Source organism: Mytilus californianus, unplaced genomic scaffold, assembly GCF_021869535.1.
Source record: "Mytilus californianus isolate M0D057914Y unplaced genomic scaffold, xbMytCali1.0.p SCAF_21, whole genome shotgun sequence".
Lineage (NCBI taxonomy): Eukaryota > Metazoa > Mollusca > Bivalvia > Mytilida > Mytilidae > Mytilus > Mytilus californianus.
Genome location: NW_026262670.1, coordinates 2,499,005 through 2,522,442, shown reverse-complemented (window position 1 = coordinate 2,522,442; position 23,438 = coordinate 2,499,005). Strand labels below are relative to the sequence as shown.

The 23,438-nt window shown below is 34.0% G+C and overlaps 1 protein-coding gene and 1 long non-coding RNA gene across 4 annotated transcripts in view; both read right to left on the bottom strand.

The window, feature by feature from the left end:
• The window catches only part of LOC127731966 (translation initiation factor eIF-2B subunit delta-like), a 45,945-nt gene that overhangs the window by 5,609 nt on the left and 16,898 nt on the right, over nucleotides 1–23,438 (bottom strand). For 2 of the 3 annotated variants that reach the window (XM_052240932.1, XM_052240931.1), the window contains 6 exons: nucleotides 21,805–21,907; nucleotides 20,717–20,850; nucleotides 19,712–19,803; nucleotides 15,452–15,537; nucleotides 13,565–13,745; nucleotides 11,902–12,148 (listed from right to left, as the gene is read on the bottom strand). In XM_052240932.1, coding sequence (XP_052096892.1) covers nucleotides 11,940–12,148; nucleotides 13,565–13,745; nucleotides 15,452–15,537; nucleotides 19,712–19,803; nucleotides 20,717–20,850; nucleotides 21,805–21,907 — 805 coding nt within the window. In that variant the 3' untranslated portion in view covers nucleotides 11,902–11,939. Of the gene's footprint in view, nucleotides 1–11,901; nucleotides 12,149–13,564; nucleotides 13,746–15,451; nucleotides 15,538–19,711; nucleotides 19,804–20,716; nucleotides 20,851–21,804; nucleotides 21,908–23,438 lie in introns of those variants that run through there. The other variant, XM_052240933.1, reaches the window with a different exon arrangement.
• LOC127731970 (uncharacterized) lies at nucleotides 2,271–4,608 on the bottom strand. Its single transcript, XR_007995922.1, has 2 exons — nucleotides 3,829–4,608; nucleotides 2,271–3,258 (listed from the first exon to the last, which is right to left on the bottom strand). It is a non-coding gene; the product is annotated as an uncharacterized LOC127731970 (long non-coding RNA).

Below are 23,438 nucleotides of genomic sequence, written 5' to 3'. Positions count from 1 at the left end.
CTCACTTGTTTATGAACTAGTGCATTATGTCCAGTTTGTACCTTTTTTATCTATGTTTATAGTCAAATAAGTTATCAAAGGTACCAGGATTATAATTTAATACGCCAGACGTGTGTTTCGTCTACATTAGACTCATCAGTGACGTTCCGATCAAAATATTAACAAAGCCAAACAAGTACAAAGTTGAAGGGCACTGAGGACCCAAAATTCCAAATATTGTGCCAAATACGGCTAAGGTAATCTATTCCTTGGATAAGAAAATCCTTAGTTTTTTCATTGGCAATCATAACACATCTCCTTATTTATATAATGATCTATATTCAACGACCTTAGGTACAAAAAAAATGTATGTAACTAAACTATGATGGGAAACCTTTGACTTCTTTCTTTATATAAACTTTTGATTTGGTACCATAGAACTATGTAGAGTAAATGTACATTGCAACATGTCAACTCTTTCAACTCCAAGCAAAATTATATTTCCAAGCAAAAAGTAATTTATGAATGAAATAAAATGCTCCGCTGGGGCGCAGCTTGATACGACCGCAGAGGTCGAACCCTGAACAGTTGGGGCAAGTATGAACACAACATTCAAGCTTGATTCAGCACTGAATTTGGATTGTAATTAAATATTTGACACAGCATAGGTTTCTGACACAGAATGAAAGTGGTCTAAGATACTTAAAAAAATTTAATTTACCTATTCAAACCATATCATTATTATTTGCTTTTATATATAAATCAGAAATAACCAATTTAAAATGGAAAATTTTAAAGAAAAAAAAGGAAAAAGAATCCCCCCCCCAAATTTTTTGAACCCCCTTATGATTCATCACCCCAAAACTCAATCCCAGCCTTCCCTTTGTGGTATGGTACCTTGCAGTACAATTTCAGAGAGATCCATACACTTGAACACATGTTATTGTCTGGAAACTAGAAAAATGCTTGTTTTTTGGCCCCTTTTTGGTCCCAAATTCCTAAACGTTTAGGGCAATTACCCCCAAACTCAAACCCAGCTTTCCCTTTGTGATATGGAACCTTGTAGTACAATTTCATAAAGATCCATACACTTACACACAAGTTATTGCCATGAAACTAGAAAAATGCTTGTTTTTTGCCCCTTTTTGGCCCCTCATTCCTAAAATTTGGAGGCAATTACCCCCAAAATCAATCCCAGCATTCCCTTTGTGATATGGAACCATGTGATACAATGTCAGAGAGATCCATAGACTTACACACAAGTTATTGTCATGAAACTAGAAAAATGCTTGTTTTTTGCCCCTTTTTGGCCCTTTATTCCTAAAATTTAGAGGCAATTACCCCCAAACTCAATTCCAGCTTTCCCTTTGTGATATGGAACCTTGTAGTACAATTTCAGAAAGATCCATACACTTACACACAAGTTATTGCCATGAAACTAGAAAAATGCTTGTTTTTTGCCCCTTTTTGGCCCCTAATTCCTAAAATTTGGAGGCAATTACCCCCAAATTCAATCCCAGCTTTTCCTTTGTGATATGAAACCGTGTGATACAATGTCAGAGAGATCCATAGACTTGCACACAAGTTATTGTCATGAAACTAGAAAAATGCTTGTTTTTTGCCCCTTTTTGGCCCCTAATTCCTAAAATTTGGAGGCAATTACCCCTAAAAATCAATCCCAGCATTCCCTTTGTGATATGGAACCTTGTGGTACAATGTCAGAGAGATCCATACACTTACACACAAGTTATGTCTGGAAGTTACAAAAATGCTTATTTTTGGCCCCTAATTCCTTAACTGTTGGTACCATAACCCCCAAAATCAATCCCCACTTTTCTTTTGTGGCATTAAACCTTATTTTAAAATTTCATTGAGATCCATTCACTTAAACTAAAGTAAGAGTGCGAAAACTAATGTGTCTTCGCCTCTTCGGACGACGACGACGACGCCAACGTCATACCAATATACAACCACAAATTTTTTTTGTGGTCGTATAAAAAGGAGTTCTTAATTAAGAAATAAACAGATTCGACATTTCACCAAAAAATTCACCAAAGTCAAGGTAAGACAACAAAACTTAGTTGTAAGATCTCTGAAATTTTTTACAGGGTACGAGTTTTTCTCATTGTTGGAGATTATACGGTGACAGTAACACCTGTAACTGCTTAAACCCATTTCTTATGCACGTTAGTTTGATAAACTCACTGAATATCATACCACATCTCCTTATTTTTATATGCATTACAATTTACATGTGCATGTAATTGTAAATATATATATATCAGAACAAATTTCATTGCGTCACTTTTATTTATGCATCCTTTGGCACAATACAAGTTCTAAAATTACACAACATAAAACAACTAAATGTTATTTCAGATGAAAGTTTTGTTTCAGTTCCATTCATAGGATTTATTAGAATTTTGTATGTTTTGCCAAGTCCAATAATTCGCTCTATGTGACATAGAGACATAGTTGACTAAACCACCAGGTGTCGAACATTCAAGAATTTTCAGTGTTTCTGTTTTTATTTGATGAAAAGGTTGCCTCAGCTCTAGGAGCTTTAGGTTTTATCACGGGATATTCTGTGCTGTCAATAATAATCCAAGTCGTAGGAAACTTTAATTTGAAGTTGGATGGTGAAAAATACCCGACTAAACCACTAGATGGCCAAGTGTTAGCCTCACACCACTGTTTAGACATAAAAACAATCCATGTATACACAATATTCTTAACACTAGATTCAATCTAGAATCTAGACAGTTCAAAGTTGGTTGTATGATGCCTCAATTTCATCAAAGTCATAAAAAAAATGATTTTCAACTGACACCCTATCAATTTGAAAATATATGTATCTCAAACAATGTGCTGCTGGACCAAGTGTGGTCAAAACAAATAAAAATTTAGTATACAACTCTAAACCGGTATAAAAATGCATGGCTGTGTCACGTGTCTTCATTTCAAAATTCTCTGCTGAAAACATAGGCATTGATGGTGTTTGCGTAATTCCATCTGTGAAGCTCAACATTAGCTCGGCAGTTGGTGGTGGACAGTCATAAATCCTTTCTGCAGTATGAATGACTTCTTCAGGAAAACCAACTTTACAATCAAAACTTTCCTCTAGATTTCTACTACAATAGTCATCAAGTTTAGTTCTTTTGTTTTCACAGGAAACTGCCCTGATTTTTCTTTTTGCGGACGATTCAGTCTCTTGCTTGGTCCAGGAAAATAGGCTGGGAATTGCAGTAGACTTAAGTCTCTGTATGGTGGGTTTGCGCCCTGAAAAAGGTTATAAAACATTAGTTTTTTTATAATTAAATGAACTTCCATTAGCAATGTATACTTTGTACTACCTGGCGAAATATTAACTAGATTTATTCATTACAATCTGGATAAAACTATGTTTGCCTGATTCAATGTATGTTATGTAAATCCAAAGGACAAAACATGAGAGACTTATGCAACAAACGTACATTGTTTGTACCTAAATAACTATAATATAGATGAGAGCATGTCATTGTTTTGTTCCTGTTAACATTGTCATTGATATTTTTCAAGAAAGTCTATGAGGCATAACTTATGCATTCCTGTCATTACTACATTAGCATAATTACTGCTAAAATAATTCTCAGTAAGATATACCTCTTGTAAGAAATCATTATAATTGTAGCAATCACCAAAAAATCTCAAACAGATCACATTGAATCGTAATCCAAAAAATTATGAGGTCTTGAATTACCCACCCCCTTTTATTCTAAAACGATAATTGCGGTTGTAAACAGACTTTGGTTTATTCGCATGGCGATTACATATATAACTATATATTTCACAAAGAAAATAGAGTTTTACCATGAATAGTTTCCTGCACGTAGTCTTTTTCAGTAAAACGTGCCTTGCAAACAACAGCTGATTGAGATGGACTCCACGATATCATCGTGTTCTCGTCCAATATGCGTATGGGCCATGGCGTTGATCCAACTTTTCCTTCTTTTAAAGTCATTTGGAAATGCATGTCCTCCTCTTAAATGACATCCAGGTACACAACAACAAGTACTTGGCATCGTTAATTAAAAATATAACTGAAATAGTTGCACAGTGCAGAAACCGGAAGTAGAGGAACAGGATCCGCTACCACGGCGCCACCTATTCAGGAACGATAATTTGCTACTTTATATAACTGCGAAAATAACGTTAGACGGGTTCACGTGCATAAACAGAAATGCGCTTTAAATTGTATAATATAATTCATGTTCAGTCGACCTTTAATTATTATATCAACGACTGAAATGATTTATAAACATCTAGATTGCAGATAACACTCGAAATTAACCCGAGCTCTTTCCACACGGAATTCAAATAATTCTAGTTTGTCAATCGGTTGACTGCTTATAATGCAAAATACTAATATATCAAAAGTTTTTAAAACTAACAAAACACAATGATCGTTTCTCTATTTCCCAATGTAAATGAAATGAAACAAAAAACAATTTATATCGCAATAAGAAGAGGAGAGAATTCAACATTTCCGGATCTACTTGGAGTCTAATGACCCCCCACGTAGATAAGTTGGATATCGCGGAAGGAAGGATTAACCCGGCAACTAGAAAGGCATTAAAGCACTGCCTTTAAAAATCATGGTGGCCATCTTGAACAGTAAATCGGCAACAAAGTAGCAACACTTAATCAGCACCTCATAAGAAACATTTATGCCATGTTTTGGTTTCATTCCATTCAGTGCACCTCTAGAAGAAGCATTTGTATGTATTTCCCTTAGGTCTTATGTTAAAGGAAGTCCCCCCATTGGCGGCCATCATGGATGAAGGATCAGCTTCAAAGTAACAAAACTTAGTCAGCACCTCATAAGGAACATTCATGCCATGTTTGTTTTCAATCCATTCAGTATGTGGTTCTCTAAAAGAAGTCATTTGTATGTATTGTCCATAGGGTCCTTTGTTAAACATTGCCCCCATCTGGCAGCCATCATGGATGAAGGATCAGCTTCAAAGTAACAACACTTGGTCAGCACCTCAAAAGGAACATGCATGCCATGTTTGGTTTCATTCCATTCAATGGTTCTCTAAAAGAAAACATTTGTACGTATTTCTCATAGGGTCCTATGTTTAACTAAGTCCTCCGCTGGCGGCCATCTTAGATTATGGATCTGCTTCATAGTAACAACACTTGGTCAGCACCTCATAAGGAACATTCATGCCATGTTTGGTTTCATTGCATTTAGTGGTTCTCTAAAAGAAGACATTTTTATGTATTTCCCATAGGGTCCTATGTTAAACTAACTCCCCCGCTGGCTGCCATCTTGGATGATGGATCAGCTTCAAAGTAACAACACTTGGTCAGCACCTCATAAAGAACATTCTTGCCATGTTTGGTTTCATTCCATTCAGTGGTTCTTAAAAAGAAGACGTTTGTATGTATTTCCCATAGGGTCCCATGTTAAACTAAGTCCCCCGCTGGCGGCCATCTTGGATTATGGATCGGCTTCAAAGTAACAACACTCGGTCAGCACCTCATAAGGAACATTCATGCCATGTTTGGTTTCATTCCATTCAGTGGTTCTCTAAAAGAAGACATTTGTATGTATTTCTCATAGGGTCCCATGTTAAACTAAGTCCCCTGCAGGCGGCCATCTTGGATTATGGATCGGCTTCAAAGTAACAACACTCGGTCAGCACCTCATAAGGAACATTCATGCCATGTTTGGTTTCATTCCATTCAGTGGTTCTCCAAAAGAAGACATTTGTATGTATTTCCTATAGGGTCCAATGTTAAACTAAGTCCCCTGCTGGCGGCCATCTTGGATTATGGATCAGCTTCATAGTAACAACACTTAGTCAGCACCTCATAAGGAACATTCATGCCATGTTTGGTTTCATTCCATTCAGTGGTTCTCTAAAAGAAGACATTTGTATGTATTTCCCATAGGGTCCCATGTTAAACTAAGTCCCCCGCTGGCGGCCATCTTGGATTATGGATCGGCTTCAAAGTAACAACACTCAGTCAGCACATCATAAGGAACATTCATGCCATGTTTGGTTTCATTCCATTCAGTGGTTCTCTAAAAGAAGACATTTGTATGTATTTCTCATAGGGTCCCATGTTAAACTAAGTCCCCTGCAGGCGGCTATCTTGGATTATGGATCGGCTTCAAAGTAACAACACTCGGTCAGCACCTCATAAGGAACATTCATGCCATGTTTGGTTTCATTCCATTCAGTGGTTCTCTAAAAGAAGACATTTGTATGTATTTCCTATAGGGTCCAATGTTAAACTAAGTCCCCTGCTGGCGGCCATCTTGGATTATGGATCAGCTTCATAGGAACAACACTTGGTCAGCACCTCATAAGGAACATTCATGCCATGTTTGGTTTCATTCCATTCAGTGGTTCTCTTAAAGAAGACATTTGTATGTATTTCCCATAGGGTCCCATGTTAAACTAAGTCCCCCGCTGGCGGCCATTTTGGATTATGGATCGGCTTCAAAGTAACAACACTCAGTCAGCACCTCATAATGAACATTCATACCATGTTTGGTTTCATTCCATTCAGTAGTTCTCTAAAAGAAGACATTTGTATGTATTTCCCATAGGGTCCCATGTTAAACTAAGTCCCCCCCTGGCGGCCATCTTGGATTAGGGATCGGCTTCAAAGTAACAACACTTGGTCAGCACCTCATAAGGAACATTCATACCATGTTTGGTTTCATTCCATTCAGTGGTTCTCTAAAAGAAGACATTTGTATGTATTTCCCATAGGGTCCTATGTTAAACTAAGTCCCCAGCTGGCGGCCATCTTGGATTATGGATCAGCTTCAAAGTAACAACACTCGGTCAGCACCTCAGTAGAAACATTCATGCCATGTTTGGTTTCATTCCATTCAGTGGTTCTCTAAAAGAAGACATTTGTATGTATTTCCCATAGGGTCCCATGTTAAACTAAGTCCCCCGCTGGCGGCCATCTTGGATTATGGATCGGCTTCAAAGTAACAACACTCGGTCAGCACCTCATAAGGAACATTCATACCATGTTTGGTTTCATTCCATTCAGTAGTTCTCTAAAAGAAGACATTTGTATGTATTTCCCATAGGGTCCCATGTTAAACTAAGTCCCCCGCTGGCGGCCATCTTGGATTATGGATCGGCTTCAAAGTAACAACACTTGGTCAGCACCTCATAAGGAACATTCATACCATGTTTGGTTTCATTCCATTCAGTGGTTCTCTAAAAGAAGACATTTGTATGTATTTCCCATAGGGTCCTATGTTAAACTAAGTCCCCAGCTGGCGGCCATCTTGGATTAGGGATCGGCTTCAAAGTAACAACACTCGGTCAGCACCTCATAAGAAACATTCATGCCATGTTTGGTTTCATTCCATTCAGTGGTTCTCTAAAAGAAGACATTTGTATGTATTTCCCATAGGGTCCTATGTTAAACTAAGTCCCCCGCTGGCGGCCATCTTGGATGATGGATCCGCTACAAAGTAACAACACTTGGTCAGCACCTCATAAGGAACATTCAGGCCATGTTTGGTTTCATTCCATTCAGTGGTTCTCTAGAAGAAGTTCAAAATGTAAAAAGTTAACGCCGACGACGGACGACGGACGCCAAGTGATGAGAAAAGCTCACTTGCAAGTGAGCCAAAAAGTACTTGAAATTTAGAAGAAAATAAAAATTTAGCAATTTTTCCATTCATAAAGGAACATAACTCTAGAACAGTTAAAGTGACGCCACCAAAATTCAAACTTGATCTGTGTTTCGTGGTAATAAGCATTGTGTATAAGTTTCATAACATTTGGTTGAGGCAAACTTAAGTTAGAGAACGGAAACTAAAATTTTTTCAAATTTTCCATTTATAAAGGGGCATAACTCTAGAACGGTTGAAGTGACGCCACCAAATTCAAACTTGATCTGTGTTTTTTGGTAATAAGCATTGTGTATAAGTTTCATAACATTTGGTTGAGGCAAACTTAAGTTAGAGAACGGAAACTAAAAATTTTGCAACTTTTCCATTTATAAAGGGGCATAAGGGATCATAGCTTTATTCTTACGAGGAAGCTCCGAGCATGCTCAGAGGATGCTCGGAGCTTTTTGAGTAGGCTCTTCTCAGCAGTTTATGTGACAATAATTATCATGATCCATTAAGATGTCAATCAAATCTATAGCACTTTTATAATAAGGAAAGTAGAACATTATAGAGGAAGCTCCATTTACACCTGTGTAAACATCTGGTCTATTCAAACAAATCTTGCATTAATTTTACAAAACTATAAAATAGATGAGAAATTCTTCAATATTACTGTACAATGCTTGGTATCAAGTCTTCACAGAAAGAAAATGATTTTAAAACATTTTCTTAATAATTATCATTCTTTACAATACACATGATACAAAAAAAACACTCAAATTTTATATTTGAAATATAAATATATTTTAAATTTATACTATATAAAATGAAATATAAAAGTCATCAAAGACACAAACTATGGTTATTGATTTATAACCATACTACCAAAACATAGTACATTCAGTTTCATGTGAAAAAGGGTTGATCTTTTTTTATAGTCCATTTAATTTGACAGTTGTTTGAAATTAACCCTCCATTTCATTGCAGAAATGTTTTTTTGAGTCGTAAACATGTTTCTTGGGTGTTTCAAAACAATAAAAATATACTATATTCTACAGGGAAAAAAGAGGGAGAGAATTTAATTGTTTAACTTCTGGTGATGTTTACTTTCTTATATGCACTGAAAAGTTATGCTATATTTTCACTGTAGTACAGGACATTTATTTATGTCAAGTATTTCTTTATTTAAAACATAGATAAATTTTGCACATTTTTTTTTAATGTAACAATCATGACAATTAAACAGACTTATAGGGGGAAAATAATTTTACTCATGCCAAGTATTTCTTTATTTAAAACAAAGCTAAATCTGCACAATTAAAAAAAAAGCCAAGTAAAGAGAGATGTACTAGAGGGGAAACAATGGTGGTATTACCCCCTCAAACCAGGCTTCCACTAATGAATTACAACTTTTCTTAAAGTAGCCATAATTTTCTATAAAAGAACTTAGTTTGCTATTTAAAAACTAGAGGCTCTAAAGAGCCTGTGTCGCTCACCTTGGTCTATGTGCATATTAAACAAAGGACACAGATGGATTCATGACAAAATTGTGTTTTGGTGATGGTGATGTGTTTGTAGAAATTACTTTACTGAACATTCTTGCTCCTTACTATTATCTCTATCTATAATGAACTTGGCCCCGTAGTTACAGTGGAAAATACTTTGTAAAAATTTACAAAAATTTACAAAATTTATGAAAATTGTAAAAAATTGACTATAAAGGGCAATTACTCCCAAGCAATAATGTTCAGCAAAGTAAGATCTACAAATAAGTCAACAAAAATTTGCGAAAAATGGTTAAAAATTGACTATAAAGGGCAATAACTCCTTAAGGGGTCAACTGACCATTTTGGTCAAGTTGACTTATTTGTAGATCTTACTTTGCTGAACATTATTGCTGTTTACAGTTTATCTCTATCTATAATAATTTTCAAGATAATAACCAAAAACGGCAAAATTTCCTTAAAATTACCAATTCAGGGGCAGCAACCCAACAACGGGTTGCCTGATTGGTCTGAAAATTTCAGGGCAGATAGATCTTGACCTAATGAACAATTTTATACCATCAGATTAGCTCTAAATGCTTTGGTTTCACAGATATAAGCCAAAATCTACATTTTACCCCTATGTTCTATTTTTAGCCATGGCGGCCATCTTGGTTGGTTGGCCGGGTCACCGGACACATTTTTTAAACAAGATACCCCAATGATGATTGTGGCCAAGTTTGGTCAAATTTGTCTTAGTAGTTTCAGAGGAGAAGATTTTTGTAAAAGATAACAAAAATTTACGAAAAATGGTTAAAAATTGACTATAAAGGGCAATAACTCCTTAAGGGGTCAACTGACCATTTTGGTCAAGTTCACTTATTTGTAGATCTTACTTTGCTGAACATTATTGCTGTTTACAGTTTATCTCTATTTATAATAATATTCAAGATAATAACCAAAAACTGCAAAATTTCCTTAAAATTACCAATTCAGGGGCAGCAACCCAACAACAGGTTGTCAGATTTGTCTGAATATTTCAGGGCAGATAGATCTTGACCTAATGAACAATTTTATCCCATCAGATTTGCTCTAAATGCTTTGGTTTCAGAGATATGTACAAGGTGAGCTAAAAACATATTACTATTGTTTAGATAGGGGCATTACTTAAACAAGTAATTTTCAAAATTACCTATACAAGTTATGTTGAAAACGAGGCTGTTTCAAATATTACTTCTATATCATGAATATAAAGTAACTTCTGTTAATATTATTTTTATAGGTGTCCATTCATACAGGTTTTACTAGCTTTAACAAGTTTTCACAGACATCTGGTTATTTTCCCCATGAAATATACTGGTAAAACTATTTAAATCCTCAACAAGCACTAATTGCTTTTCTGATGCCACACTTCTTGGTCAAAGATTGGCCTCTTGGGGCTATTAAAATATCATTTCCCCTTAAAATCTTAGAGATAGACAGTTATAACTAGATATGGAACCTTTAATTAAGACTTGAAGTTATTTATAATTTGAATCTTAATCAAAAGCAATTACCATCATATTCCTTAAATAATTGTATTTTTTTATTGTAAGTACTAAGTTTTTTGAAGTTGTATAGAATAGTTTATTAAAGTAATATTTTTGTCATTATTTTTTAAAGTAACCTCTCTATACTCATCTCAAATTGGATAAATACTTAATTTTATTTAATGAAATGATATAGAAATTCTTAAAAACTACATTTAGTCCTTGCTTTATTTGACATTTAAAATAACTATTGAAAATACCTATAAAAGTGACTAAAAAAAATTACTTGTTTAGTATCGCCACCTGACTGTTGTTTGTGTCTTGATAACTTTTATGTAGCATATTATATAATATACCGGTAAACTATTTTAAAATCATATCATCTAATTATAAAATTTGAGAATTTTTTTATTATAAAAAAAGGAATGATTATTAAATATAATAAGAAAATATTTAAATGACTTTTACTATTTGTGGAGACTTGAGATTTCTTTCCAAGCATTACACAGCACTGTTGAAAAATTTCTAATCTATTTTACAGTTTTGTAAAATTTCATGCAAAATGTATTTGAATAGACCAGATGTTTACACAGGTGTTTATGGAGCTTCCTCTATAATGCTCTACTTTCCTTATTATAGAAGTGGTGTATATTTGATTGACATCTTAATGGATCATGATAATTATTGTCAAATTAACTGCTGAGAAGAGCCTACTTAAAAAGCTCCGAGCATCCTCTGAGCATGCTCGGAGCTTGCTCGTAAGAATAAATCTATGATCCCTAACTCTAGAACGGTTAAAGTGAGGCCACCAAAATTCAAACTTGATCTGTGTTTTTTGGTAATAAGCATTGTGTATCAGTTTTATAACATTTGGTCGAGACAAACTTAAGTTAGAAAATGGAAACTAAAAATTTTGCAATTTTTTCCATTTATAAAGGCATAACTCAGGAACAGTTATAGTGATGCCACCAAAATTCAAACTTGATCTGTGTTTTGTGGTAATAAGCATTGTGTAAAAGTTTCATAACAATTGGTTGAGGCAAACTCAAGTTAGAGAACGGAAACCAATTTTGGGACGTACGTTCGTATGTACGTACGTACGTACAGACGGACAAGGGTAAAACTTAATGCCCCCACAGCTACGCCGGGGGTATAAAAATACTTTAAACACAGACTGAATCAAAATGTTAATGACATGGACAACTGAATATATGATCATTATGGTGTGACTTCTACCACAAAATGTTGCAGGCCCTCCAAAAATAACCAGTTATCTAAATTATTTCATTTTTAATCCGTCATTTGAAATCATGTTTCTGCTGTTTCCACTTGTTTCATCCTTAACACAACAGGAACAGATGTACAAGGAATCAGTCCTAGTTCTGTGATCACCACAGATACAAACTCTGGTGGGGTTACATCATAAACCAGATTCAATAATGTTAATGAATTATAGTCTCTCCAGTCAGATAAATAGGCTGTCTTGTTTCCAATGTTGACCAGGTCATCAGGATCACCTGTAAAATCATATTTATCTATTAATATCAAGGTGCAAATTCAGTAGGCCAAAAAAAGATAAAATGCAAATGGACTAACTAGTATACATTATTGTTTAAGGGCCAGCATAAGCCCACCTCCAGTTGCAGGATTTTCTCGTCATATCAAAGACCCATTGGTGGCTGTTACCTGCTCTTTGGTCAGGTTGTTGTCTCTTTGACACATTCCCGTTTCAATTCACAATTCTAAATGATATGGTTTAACTTTCCCTATGTACCCTATTTTTTTTAGACCCTATCCTTAACTTATTTTGGCCATTTTTCAAGTAATCACTGAAGAAGCCATACTATTTCAAGGCCACTTACTAATGAGTAATGATTAATAAGGTTGAGCCACTGGAATAGCTTGCATTGATAATACATGATATACAGACAGGAAATTAAGATTAAATATATGTTTAGGTTGCTGATTTAATCATCAGTATTTGAAACTGAACAAAGTTCCTGATTTTTCATAGATCTGATTAAAACAAAATACAGTCAAACCTCATTGTGTTGAACTCTTTTGTGTCTAAAACTCAGATGAGTTGAAGTAATTTCTAGGTCCCAGTAAAATACCACTTTGATCAATGCATAATTACCACTGATAAGTGGAACTCAATTGTTTCAGATACTCGGTTAAGCTGAGTATATTTTATAGTCCCGTCGATATAAAATTAATGAAAATTGACTCAAATGTCTTGAAGTTGGAAAGTTACAATTTTAGAAAAATGCAGACCGTATGATAAAAAATCAAATCGAATGTATTTCTTATGTCACCTAATCATTTTTCAAAAGAGATTAAAGCTGTGTAGACATACTTGTATTAAACATATTTCACATGAGATAAAAACAATCGGAATTTAAATGACCTAAAGCTGAGATTAAATAAATCGCTAAAATTAAAAATCAGTAATTATGAAAACTAAAACGATTAAGACAATTATGATAAATTCCTGATAATTTGATGTAAGCAGACAACCTCATCAGAGACCTTTCTGACCTTATTTTGTTCTGGGATTGATTTCATTATTCATAGTGACTGACCTTTGTAAAATATTTGCCTAGACAGTTGAATCATTATGAAGGACCAAAACTGGAGATTGAATACACAATGTCATATCAAAAGCACAATGTTTAAAGTTTCTTCTTTACGCAAATCTCATACCCTATTTCATGCATTCCAAATTTATGCGGCACCCTCAACCTCTGATGAGTCGACCTTTGGATGAGTCAAATACTTTGGTCTGGTCCCTTCCACTTTGACACAACGAGGTTCTATTGTATCTAAATGTATCATGTGTTTGTCATATCATAAGCGTCATTAGACTTACATCTATCTAAATTGAAAACAAAACTTAACGACAAATGTAACTGTTTGTCCTACAATCTACTTACCAAGTTCATTCAATACAAAGCTATCAGTCTGTCCTCTTTCACAGAATTTATAAGTTTCACAGCAGACTAGTACAGACACGTTAAATGATTTGGCTACAAGAGCTAATTGTGAGCTGCCAACCCTGGACATCACACATCCATTAGCTAGCAAGGCATGAGCTCCTAAGAACACTTTGGTAGCCTATAAAATACAAAAAGAATAGAAAATGACAGTAAAGAATACACATCTTTAATATTGCATATATTGGTATTATTTATGTAGGTTTGGATTCGCTTAGAAGAAGTGGTAAAAATGCCAGACTTCAGTATGCTGTTTAAGGCAATGGCATCAGCAATATATATATATATAAGTTGGTAATTTGTAAATTCACTGTTATTCCATATTGGTATTGATTTAGTAGGGTTATCTATTATATTATGAATAAGACAGAATATTCATCTGAAGCAAAGTCCAATATCTTTGGTAGTTCGTGTTATCCTTTATGTATTTTAGAAATTAATCAGGTCAATCAACACTTTTAATAGAACCTTTTAGCTTCATTGTTTCTAAATGACTGTCTGATGTCATGCAACAGGAACTTTCTAATTATGACGTCAAATGTTTTGCAGTATTTTGCAGGATCCTGTGTGGTTTTAAGAAATCCAAATTAGCATACAAATTTATTAAATGTCTATTTCAATAAAATCTTGGAAAAGAAAGATTTTTTCACTATCTTATCCAGTATAAAACAAACAGATGTAAATCTCTAATTACAAAGGTTGACTAATACTGAACAATGTATTCAAATAATTCAATGTCACATATCATAGAATATGTGTGAAATTTAGGACACACTGTAAGTCTTGCTTTTATGACTTACTTCGAAATTCCATAATTGAGCAAGTTAAGATAATTGTACTACTTAAACAGGCAGAAACCCAGTTGAAATTTAACAAAAGAAACTCTTTACTAGAGAAGGTAAAAAAGGCATAGTTGGTAAATTTGAATTGTTTACATCTATTTCTATGCATATGGCTTTTAAAAGTGTAATGAATAAGCAAAATATAGAATTTTATGCAACTTATATACATGTTTCCACTTAAGTGTTTTAGTTGACTATTCTTTCTTGAAAACTTACAAAAGAAAAATAGTTGATACATCGTCACGCTTCAGATTCTATTATTGTTATGTATTTAGGCTATAGGTTGATATAGTAACATTAAAAATTTACAGGACAAAAACTGAAATATCTGGGTCAAGCAAAATATCTTTCTAATGAGTCATAACAACAGAGTGGGTGTGTTCTTATAACAATTTTTTACTAAAAGTACTTAAGCAGACTTAAAAAGTGGGTCTTTACAAATGCATAACTTCAAAATAGCTAATTTTTTGTTTATGTTAAGTTAGGTAATAAGTCTTCAACCTCTGAAAATTATTAGTGTACTCTTCCACGATTTTTTTTTTAACTAGGTATATTTTTTTTTAGATATTTTTTAACTTTTTTAATTCACCCTAACAACTGATTAGACAATAGTTTTAAGTAGTGCAAATGCATTAAAGTACATTCAATGATGCTCAATAACTATAAGATACATTTTTCTTTTAAAATACAACTGGCTCAGATGATCCTATGTGGATAAATTAATCTGTTTCCAAGATCTAGAGCACATCATCACTACAATGGCTTCCAGTTTAAGATTTTGAAAATTAGTTGTAATGGGGAGATAACTTTGATGAAGTAGAATCATGACAGTAAAGTAACAGATTTATTGTAGTTTGATCTCTTAACATCCAGTTTAGGAGCAGAATAAGTAACGTCATCTAGGATATAAACATGATCATAACACAGAATGACAGAATATATCAGAGATTGTATATAGATAAAATTTTCTATTATGAAGACATACCTCTTGCATGGCATATGACACAGCATTAATCAACATATAGGAGCATTTGATTCCTGCTCTCACCAGTCTTCTTAACATCTCTTTACCTGTAATTAATAAGACACAGCATTAATCAACATATAGGAGCATTTGATTCCTGCTCTCACCAGTCTTCTTAACATCTCTTTACCTGTAATTAATATGACACAGCATTAATCAACATATAGGAGCATTTGATTCCTGCTCTGACCAGTCTTCTTAACATCTCTTTACCTGTAATTAATATGACACAGCATTAATCAACATATAGGAGCATTTGATTCCTGCTCTCACCAGTCTTCTTAACATTTCTTTACCTGAAATTATTCAAAAATGTGCAATTAAGTCACATATAAAATTCATCAACATCTATCAATAAATATGTATGTAAAGAACAAGATTGAATAATGAGCTATAATGATATCCCGCTAATAGTATTCAGTTAACAGGAAATTATAATAAGATTATATACACTGGGTGCTTTTGATACACTTTTTAATTAACTTTAGTGAGGAATACATAGAAGTTTTAAGGACAGGCATATGCATGTATAAAGAATGGCATACTCGAGCAGCTATATGAACAAAAAGGACCTTATAAGAATATTTATAGGTCGTCCCACTGTCTATATCACTCTGTTCAGCTCTTAATAAAATTGCATATCACGGCTCTATGACGTCAAGTACATTGACCCGGCCTTAATAACTTTTAACGGACATATCAGCGACGTCATAATGTTTGAACCTACATTGATAAGTTTGACCTGAACTTATCAAGTCATCTTTTGGTTTGCTGGTGAAACAAAGAAAACACTTCCAAAAGACGCAAATACAGACCGATAAATCGATTATCAGATTATCTGCATATTGATATTGTAAAATATCAGTTGCTCAACACAATATGAAGGCTTTTTGATCTCGTTCGCTGCGCTCACTCGACAAAAAGCTTCATATTGTGACTCGCAGCTGATATTTTACGATATCAATATGCAGGCAACCTGATAATCGGTACAGCTCATACCATCTATCTAAAAATCAACTGGGCTGAGGTAATTGGAACCTAGGTTTCTATATAATTTTTTAATTTATCAATGGATAATTTCAGAGAGGTATGTCAACTGAGTTTTACTGTGCGTGTTGCTGTGTATTTCTTTATTCTACATTGGCTAAAGGTATAGGGGGAGGGTTGAGATCTCACAAAACATTTTTAACCCCCCCCCCCTCTGGATTTTTGTGCCTGTCCCAAGTCAGGAGCTTCTGGCCTTTGTTAGTCTTGTATGTTTTTCAATTTTAGTTCATTTATATGTTTTGGAGTTAAGTATGACTTCCATTTTAATTGAACTAGTGCACACCTTTTATTTAGGGGCGAGCTGAGGCTTGACTCTGGATGCAGGATTTTCTCACTGCATTGAAGACGCATTAGTGGCCTTCGACTGTTTTTCTCATTGACATATTCCCCATTTCCATTCTCAATTTAATCATGTCAAATTGAAAATTTAAGAGAGGTATGATATCATGTCAGCACAGAAGCACTACTGAAGATACACTCTATATATATATATAGCTAGGACTTATGGTATACCATTAGCAATATTGGGACAGTGCTAGAAAATGTTGTGTCTGTATTTTCAAGTACCTTCATTGGTAAATCTAAACCTAAAATTTGGAAGAGAAGGGATGTATAAATACTTAAATATTGGAGTTGATGAGTGATCATGAATGTAAAAGTGCATCCCATGCTCACTAATGCTTGATACCAAATTTAAAGAAGCTTTTGTGTACTATTGTTTGTCTTTTTTCTTATTTAGCCATGGCGTTGTCAGTTTATTTTTTATTTATGTGTTTGAAGGTCCCTCTGGTACAGGGCTTCCAAAACGGTCATATATTCCGGACTTGACCGAAACTTTCATAAAAAGACCGGCTGCTCTCAGCCTCAAACGGTCAAATAGAATTGGTGGGCCACATTCTGTTATTCAAGGCATTTTCATGAAACGGTCATTTCAATTTTTACCAACTATCGATCGATAAAAATGTCCGTTTGGGGCTTTGGGCATGTCCGTTTGGGCATTTTAGTTTATAATTGTGGCAATCTATTTCACAAAGATATTTCGGTCATAATTGGGTTTAATAAAACAGAAGCAGCATATTTCAGATACTTTGAAGTGTCTCAGTTAGTCTAATCCTCTGGGTACATAAATGTACGGCTTGGTCTTTAGCTTGTGTACATCAATAAAAAGTAGAAAAAACACGTTTTCTTTTATTTTAATAAAAACAAGCTGTCAAACAATTATCCCTTCAATAAGTTATATTGAAGCCATAAATCATTCACTGATTACAGGTTTGTTACCTTTGATGAGGTGTCCTTAGCTTATCTTTATCAATAGAATTAATGATGCATAACAATGTACATAAAGGTAATCCGGTAAACGAGGTCAAACATGTAAGCGTGTATGGAACAACATCCTATTTAATTACGCTTTATAGATATTATTTTAAATGAGCATTCAGTTTTAAAAGTATCCTGATATTTAAAAGTTATTCTTCAAATAAGGACATTTATAAATGAATAAGTATGATATATATTATTTTATTTAACACTGTACATCGTGTTAAATACTGGGGTACTCTCAAGGGGAAAATTTACTAAAATATATAGGAAAAACCAATGGACAAATTTCAGTCAATAAATGATTTGAATAAGTTAAATGGTGCCGTGATCACTTCTAAATTATATCAAGAGAACAATGCCTGCTCCGAATTTATTCAGACAATTTCCGATGTTATAGAGAAAGAGGTGATGTCCGACGTAAAGTTAAGTCCCGCCGTGGGAATTATGATCGACTAAGGTGTAGTCTAGGTATTGACGCTTTAGATCAACTTATGAGGATAAGCTTAGTAGGTGTAGATGTTAAAAACTTTGACCCTGTTCCTGCTATCCGCAAATGGCAATCCGTTCGTAACCGCCATGTTTATCAGAACAATGCATTTAGCAAGCTCATGAATGTAAAATCTTTAATTAGACTAAATGAACTCTAATCTTGTGCTGTGATCTGTGCTTCTTTTCAATGTGCTCATTGTAATATTTATTGCGTGTGTTTGTCAGCATTGTGCTCTTCTGACATTTTATTGTTGTTATATGCTTACATAAAATATCATGTTGTTATTCATTAAATTATTTATCAACTGAGTATGTTTTTATTTATTCCTTATTTTCTAAATCAGGTTGGGAAATTGTACAAAGAAAAATGTTATCACTGTTCAGTAGATTTTACACGGTTTAAAACAATATCCTTCATCGGGCCTCCTCAATATTATCTATAAATACCGCATCAGTTGTAAAAGTCACGTGGTCAGGTAATCAATACACAAAAAGAAAAGTATCACGTGTATTGATGATCAAGTTGTACTGCAATTAAAGCCAACATCAACAGTTTCAAATAAGATGGCCTTAATTTACAAAGTGTTAAGTACTCACAGAGAGAAGATAGATTATATAAACAGAAACAAAAACATGAGAACAGTCAGGTACTGAAGCTGATTGATGCAATGATGGTTACTGTATTACGATACACAGAAAAATGACACAATACCGAGGATAATATTTTAGAATGAAGAAAACAAAACAGTTATAAATAATTTTATTGCATATAACACTACTAATTATTTAGACACATATATCAATTTATGCATCCTCTCAGTTACATTTAAGTATCCAGCTGATCATTGACCGTCAAAAATATTTCTTTGAAAAATGTCCGGCTGTCGTCAGGAAATTTTGGAAGCCCTGCTCTGGTATCTTTTGCCCCTCTTTGATTAAGTAGAACTGTAAATTCAGATTTTTTGCTATATTTTTTTAATTATAAAAATTGCGATGATATAGGTGTCACAAAAATAAAACTCACATTTAAAATTTTGATACCTATATTTGAATGCAGCATTTTTTGAAATCACAATAATTAAACTCATATTTTTTGTCGATTGTTCTACAATCAAAAAAAGCAATTGTAAATGCAGCCAATAATTTCTGAATCTACAGTGGTAGTTTTTGAAAAAATTGCAGTGAAACTTTCATACATGACCATTATGTCAAAAATATGTATTGCATGAAGTTAATTATGAGTGATGAATGTGAAAATCCATCACATAGTGAAGCATGCCCCTTTGAAGCTTGAATTTTGCACAGTGAAAGGAACAGCCCAGAGCTAAAAATAGAAAGTATCAATATGGAATTAATGTTTGTTACCTTCCATTCTAGGTCGTCCATCTATCACAATAACTCTGAATTTTATACCATGTTCATGTGCTGTACGTAAAACTCTTAACACCAATGACGAACTGTAAAGAGAAATGATGTAATAAAACTCAACACGAATGGTAATTTGTCAAAAGAAAAATATAATTCAAAACTTGATGACTTGAAATTAGGTTGGACTGATAAATATATAAAGAACAGAACTCACCTACTCATTAAGTCATACACTACATTGTCATCTTGAATGATGATTATCTTATCAAATCCTGATTGAGAGTGTACATGGATTCCTCTGTACCCTTGCAGGTCTTGAGAGGTGCTCCGAAAAACGGAGGGATCTAAGTATACATATATAAAGGGACATAAGTCACAAAGTCATACAATACATTGACATCTTTAAGGATAATAATCAAATCAAAGGGACATAACTCACAACGTCACACAATACATTGACATCTTCAATTGTGATTATCTAATCAAAGGGACATAACTCATCAAGTCATATAATACACTGACATCTTCAATTGTGATTATCTAATCAAAGGGACATAACTCGCCAAGTCATACAATACACTGACATCTTCAATTGTGATTAACTAATCAAAGGGACATAACTCACAAAGTCATTCAATACACTGACATATTCAATGGTGATTATCTAATCAAAGGGACATAACTCACCAAGTCATACAATACACTAACATCTTCAATTGTGATTAACTAATCAAAGGGACATAACTCACAAAGTCAAACAATACATTATCATCTTCAAGGATGATTACTGTGAATTCAGAAATTATTGCAAGGGTTTTATTAATGCAAATAATGCAACTTTGTGATTTATAGTATCTAATCAAAGGGACATAACTCACCAATTCATACAATACACTGACATCTTCAAGGAAAATTTTCTAATGAAAGGGACATAACTCACCAATTCATACAATACACTGACATCTTTAAGGAAAATTATCTAATGAAAGGGACATAACTCACCAAGCATATACTACAATGACATCATTATCAACTATCTTCTTGTCCTCTATAACAAATGTAGAGATAGCTTTTGCTGGGAGGATAATTTTAATCTTTATATACTCATCAATACTCTCGATTAAGTTCTGTTTTGCCTAAAAAAAAACAAATATTGATAATTGTTTGAATATTTTTTTTTCAGTTTGTTTGATATTCATACATTTTGTTTTAAAAATATCTTGAGAGGTTAAGTCTGTGCAGATTGATGTCCTCTGCATTCACTAGCAATAACACAGTTTTCATATTAGATTTGCGTCGATAATTCATTTTACTATATATATTGTGATGATTGACGGATGGCTGCATAAAGTTACTATGCATATTCAGGACAAGAACAGGCTTTAATGTAATGTAAATATTTAGCCTGCTTTTTCTAGACTGAAGAGCTGAGTGGATTTTTTATGTGCAAGGTAACAGTTCGCAGGAAAGCATGTCACCTTACCCAGACACATTATTATGACTCCAAGCAGATCAGTCTTTGATCTTACTCCCTTATGTGGGGTGCTTAGCCAAAAAGCAGCAAATACTAATTTTAATGTCTTTGGTTTTACCTTACCTGGGTTCAACCACATAACATTCTGCACTCAAGGCAAACACGCTACCAAGAAACCACAGAGGCGGTTACAAATTTTTTCCTGAACATTTAGGCCACAAAAGATAAGGAAGACTTTCATACAACCTTAAGACAGATTATATTTTAATTGTGCTATGCATAAATTTCAAGGGGAGGTAGGGGGTCTAGGAATTGAGGGTCTTAATTGTATGCAAAAAATATTGCCGATCAAAGTGAGGTGATTTTTTTTAACAATCTTATGCAAGATAACTAAATGTTTGATGATCAAATGGGGACTATGCCCTCTAGAACCCATCTGGATCCCCACTGTGTTTAGCCTAACAAAGTCTATATCTAGAAAAATATAATAACAAATGTTAATTAAAGACAGGCAAAAGATACCAAAGTGATAATCTAATTCTTAAGTTGAAAACAAACTGATAATGCAATGGCAAAAACTAAAAACAACCAAATAAATAACAATTATTTTACTTACCTCATTATCAGAAAGATCTCTGGTGCCACATGATATATTATATTTTAGATATTTTATGGCATTTCCCATACTAACAGACATAAGTCGACACTGGTTTAAAAAACTACAACAGAAAACAATATTTTATTGTGATTTTGAAGTGTAAAATTCTTTTTTCTGTGCATGTGGCGATTCTAAATATCAGCACTTTTTATGGTGAGGTTCTAAAATCTTTACAGCTCTATTCATGGTAGTGATGACATTCCCCTGATGAAAACATTGCTTCTTTTATATTATATATAAAGTACTAAACATGCTGAGCACATGCACAATCTTTAACTATAGGGATCAAGTCAATAATTGCAGAATATGACTAATGTCAAACTTAATTTTTAATTATTCACCAGGAAAACACTTAAATAGTTCAGCTGTAAATAATGATTGGTTGAGTTTTGGTGCTTGATGTCACTTCCAACAAACTTAGTTCTACCATGGCATATACCAAGGCGACCAGTTTTTATTGATGGATGAAGCAGCGGTAATCAGAGAGAAAATCACACCTTTGACAGGTAGACTGGCAACCCCAGTTAATGAAGATCAGCTTCGAAAGTACCTTATTGAAGTTGGATTTGAACTCACAAAATTAAAGAGGAGTATACATATACATAAAAGGTTACTCTAAACAAGAATATGTCCACAGTACACAGATGCCCCACTCGCACTATAATTTTCTATGTTCAGTGGACCGTGAAATTGGGGTCAAAACTCTAATTTGGCATTAAAATTAGAAAGATCATATCATAGGGAACATGTGTACTAAGATTCAATTTGATTGGACTTCAACTTCATCAAAAACTACCTTGACCAAAAAACTTTAACCTGAAGCGGGACAGACGGACGGACGAACTGACAGATGAACAGACGCACAATGCCAATAAATGGGGCATAAAAATAATGAGAAAGAATTACTTTTATAACTAGTGTTGACAGGGTTGTGATCATTGAAGATGCCCTACTTCGACAGAAAAGTGGCATTGTTGTATATCATGTATATGTACCTTATGATTAACTTTCAGTGAGTCAATTTATTTGGTAGTTATATTTTAGGGCTATTCCAGAAAAAACTGTATGGGGGGGTTGGAAGGCACTTTATATTAATAATACATGGGTGATGGGTATCAGAGCAACTTTTCACACTATAATGCACTATGATTCTCAATTACAATTGTCTGGGTGGCGGGTTCTGACAAAAACTGCCTTCCAACCCCCCCATACATTTTTTTCTGGAATAGCCCTTACCTGATATCTGATCCAAGGATCCAGAAAAATTTTCACACAATTTTGGTCATTTTGAATTTGAGATAACTTAAAAGTTGGTGCCCTTTTAAAAAAAAAATTGTTGAAATCACACTAGGTTCATAGCATCAATGAACTTGTTTTGACTGTTTCATCACATTTTCTTCATGAACTTTCTTACCATTTTACTAAAACAAAATATCTCCAAAATCCAAATCCGTCGTTTTAATAGGACATATCGATTTCGGATTTGGTCATGTCTGGCAAATATGACCATTTCCGGACCCTTGATCTGATCTTATTCTAGCTAAGCAATATTCAGACAATACCTTCCTTGATAATGATGGATTGATTGGAGT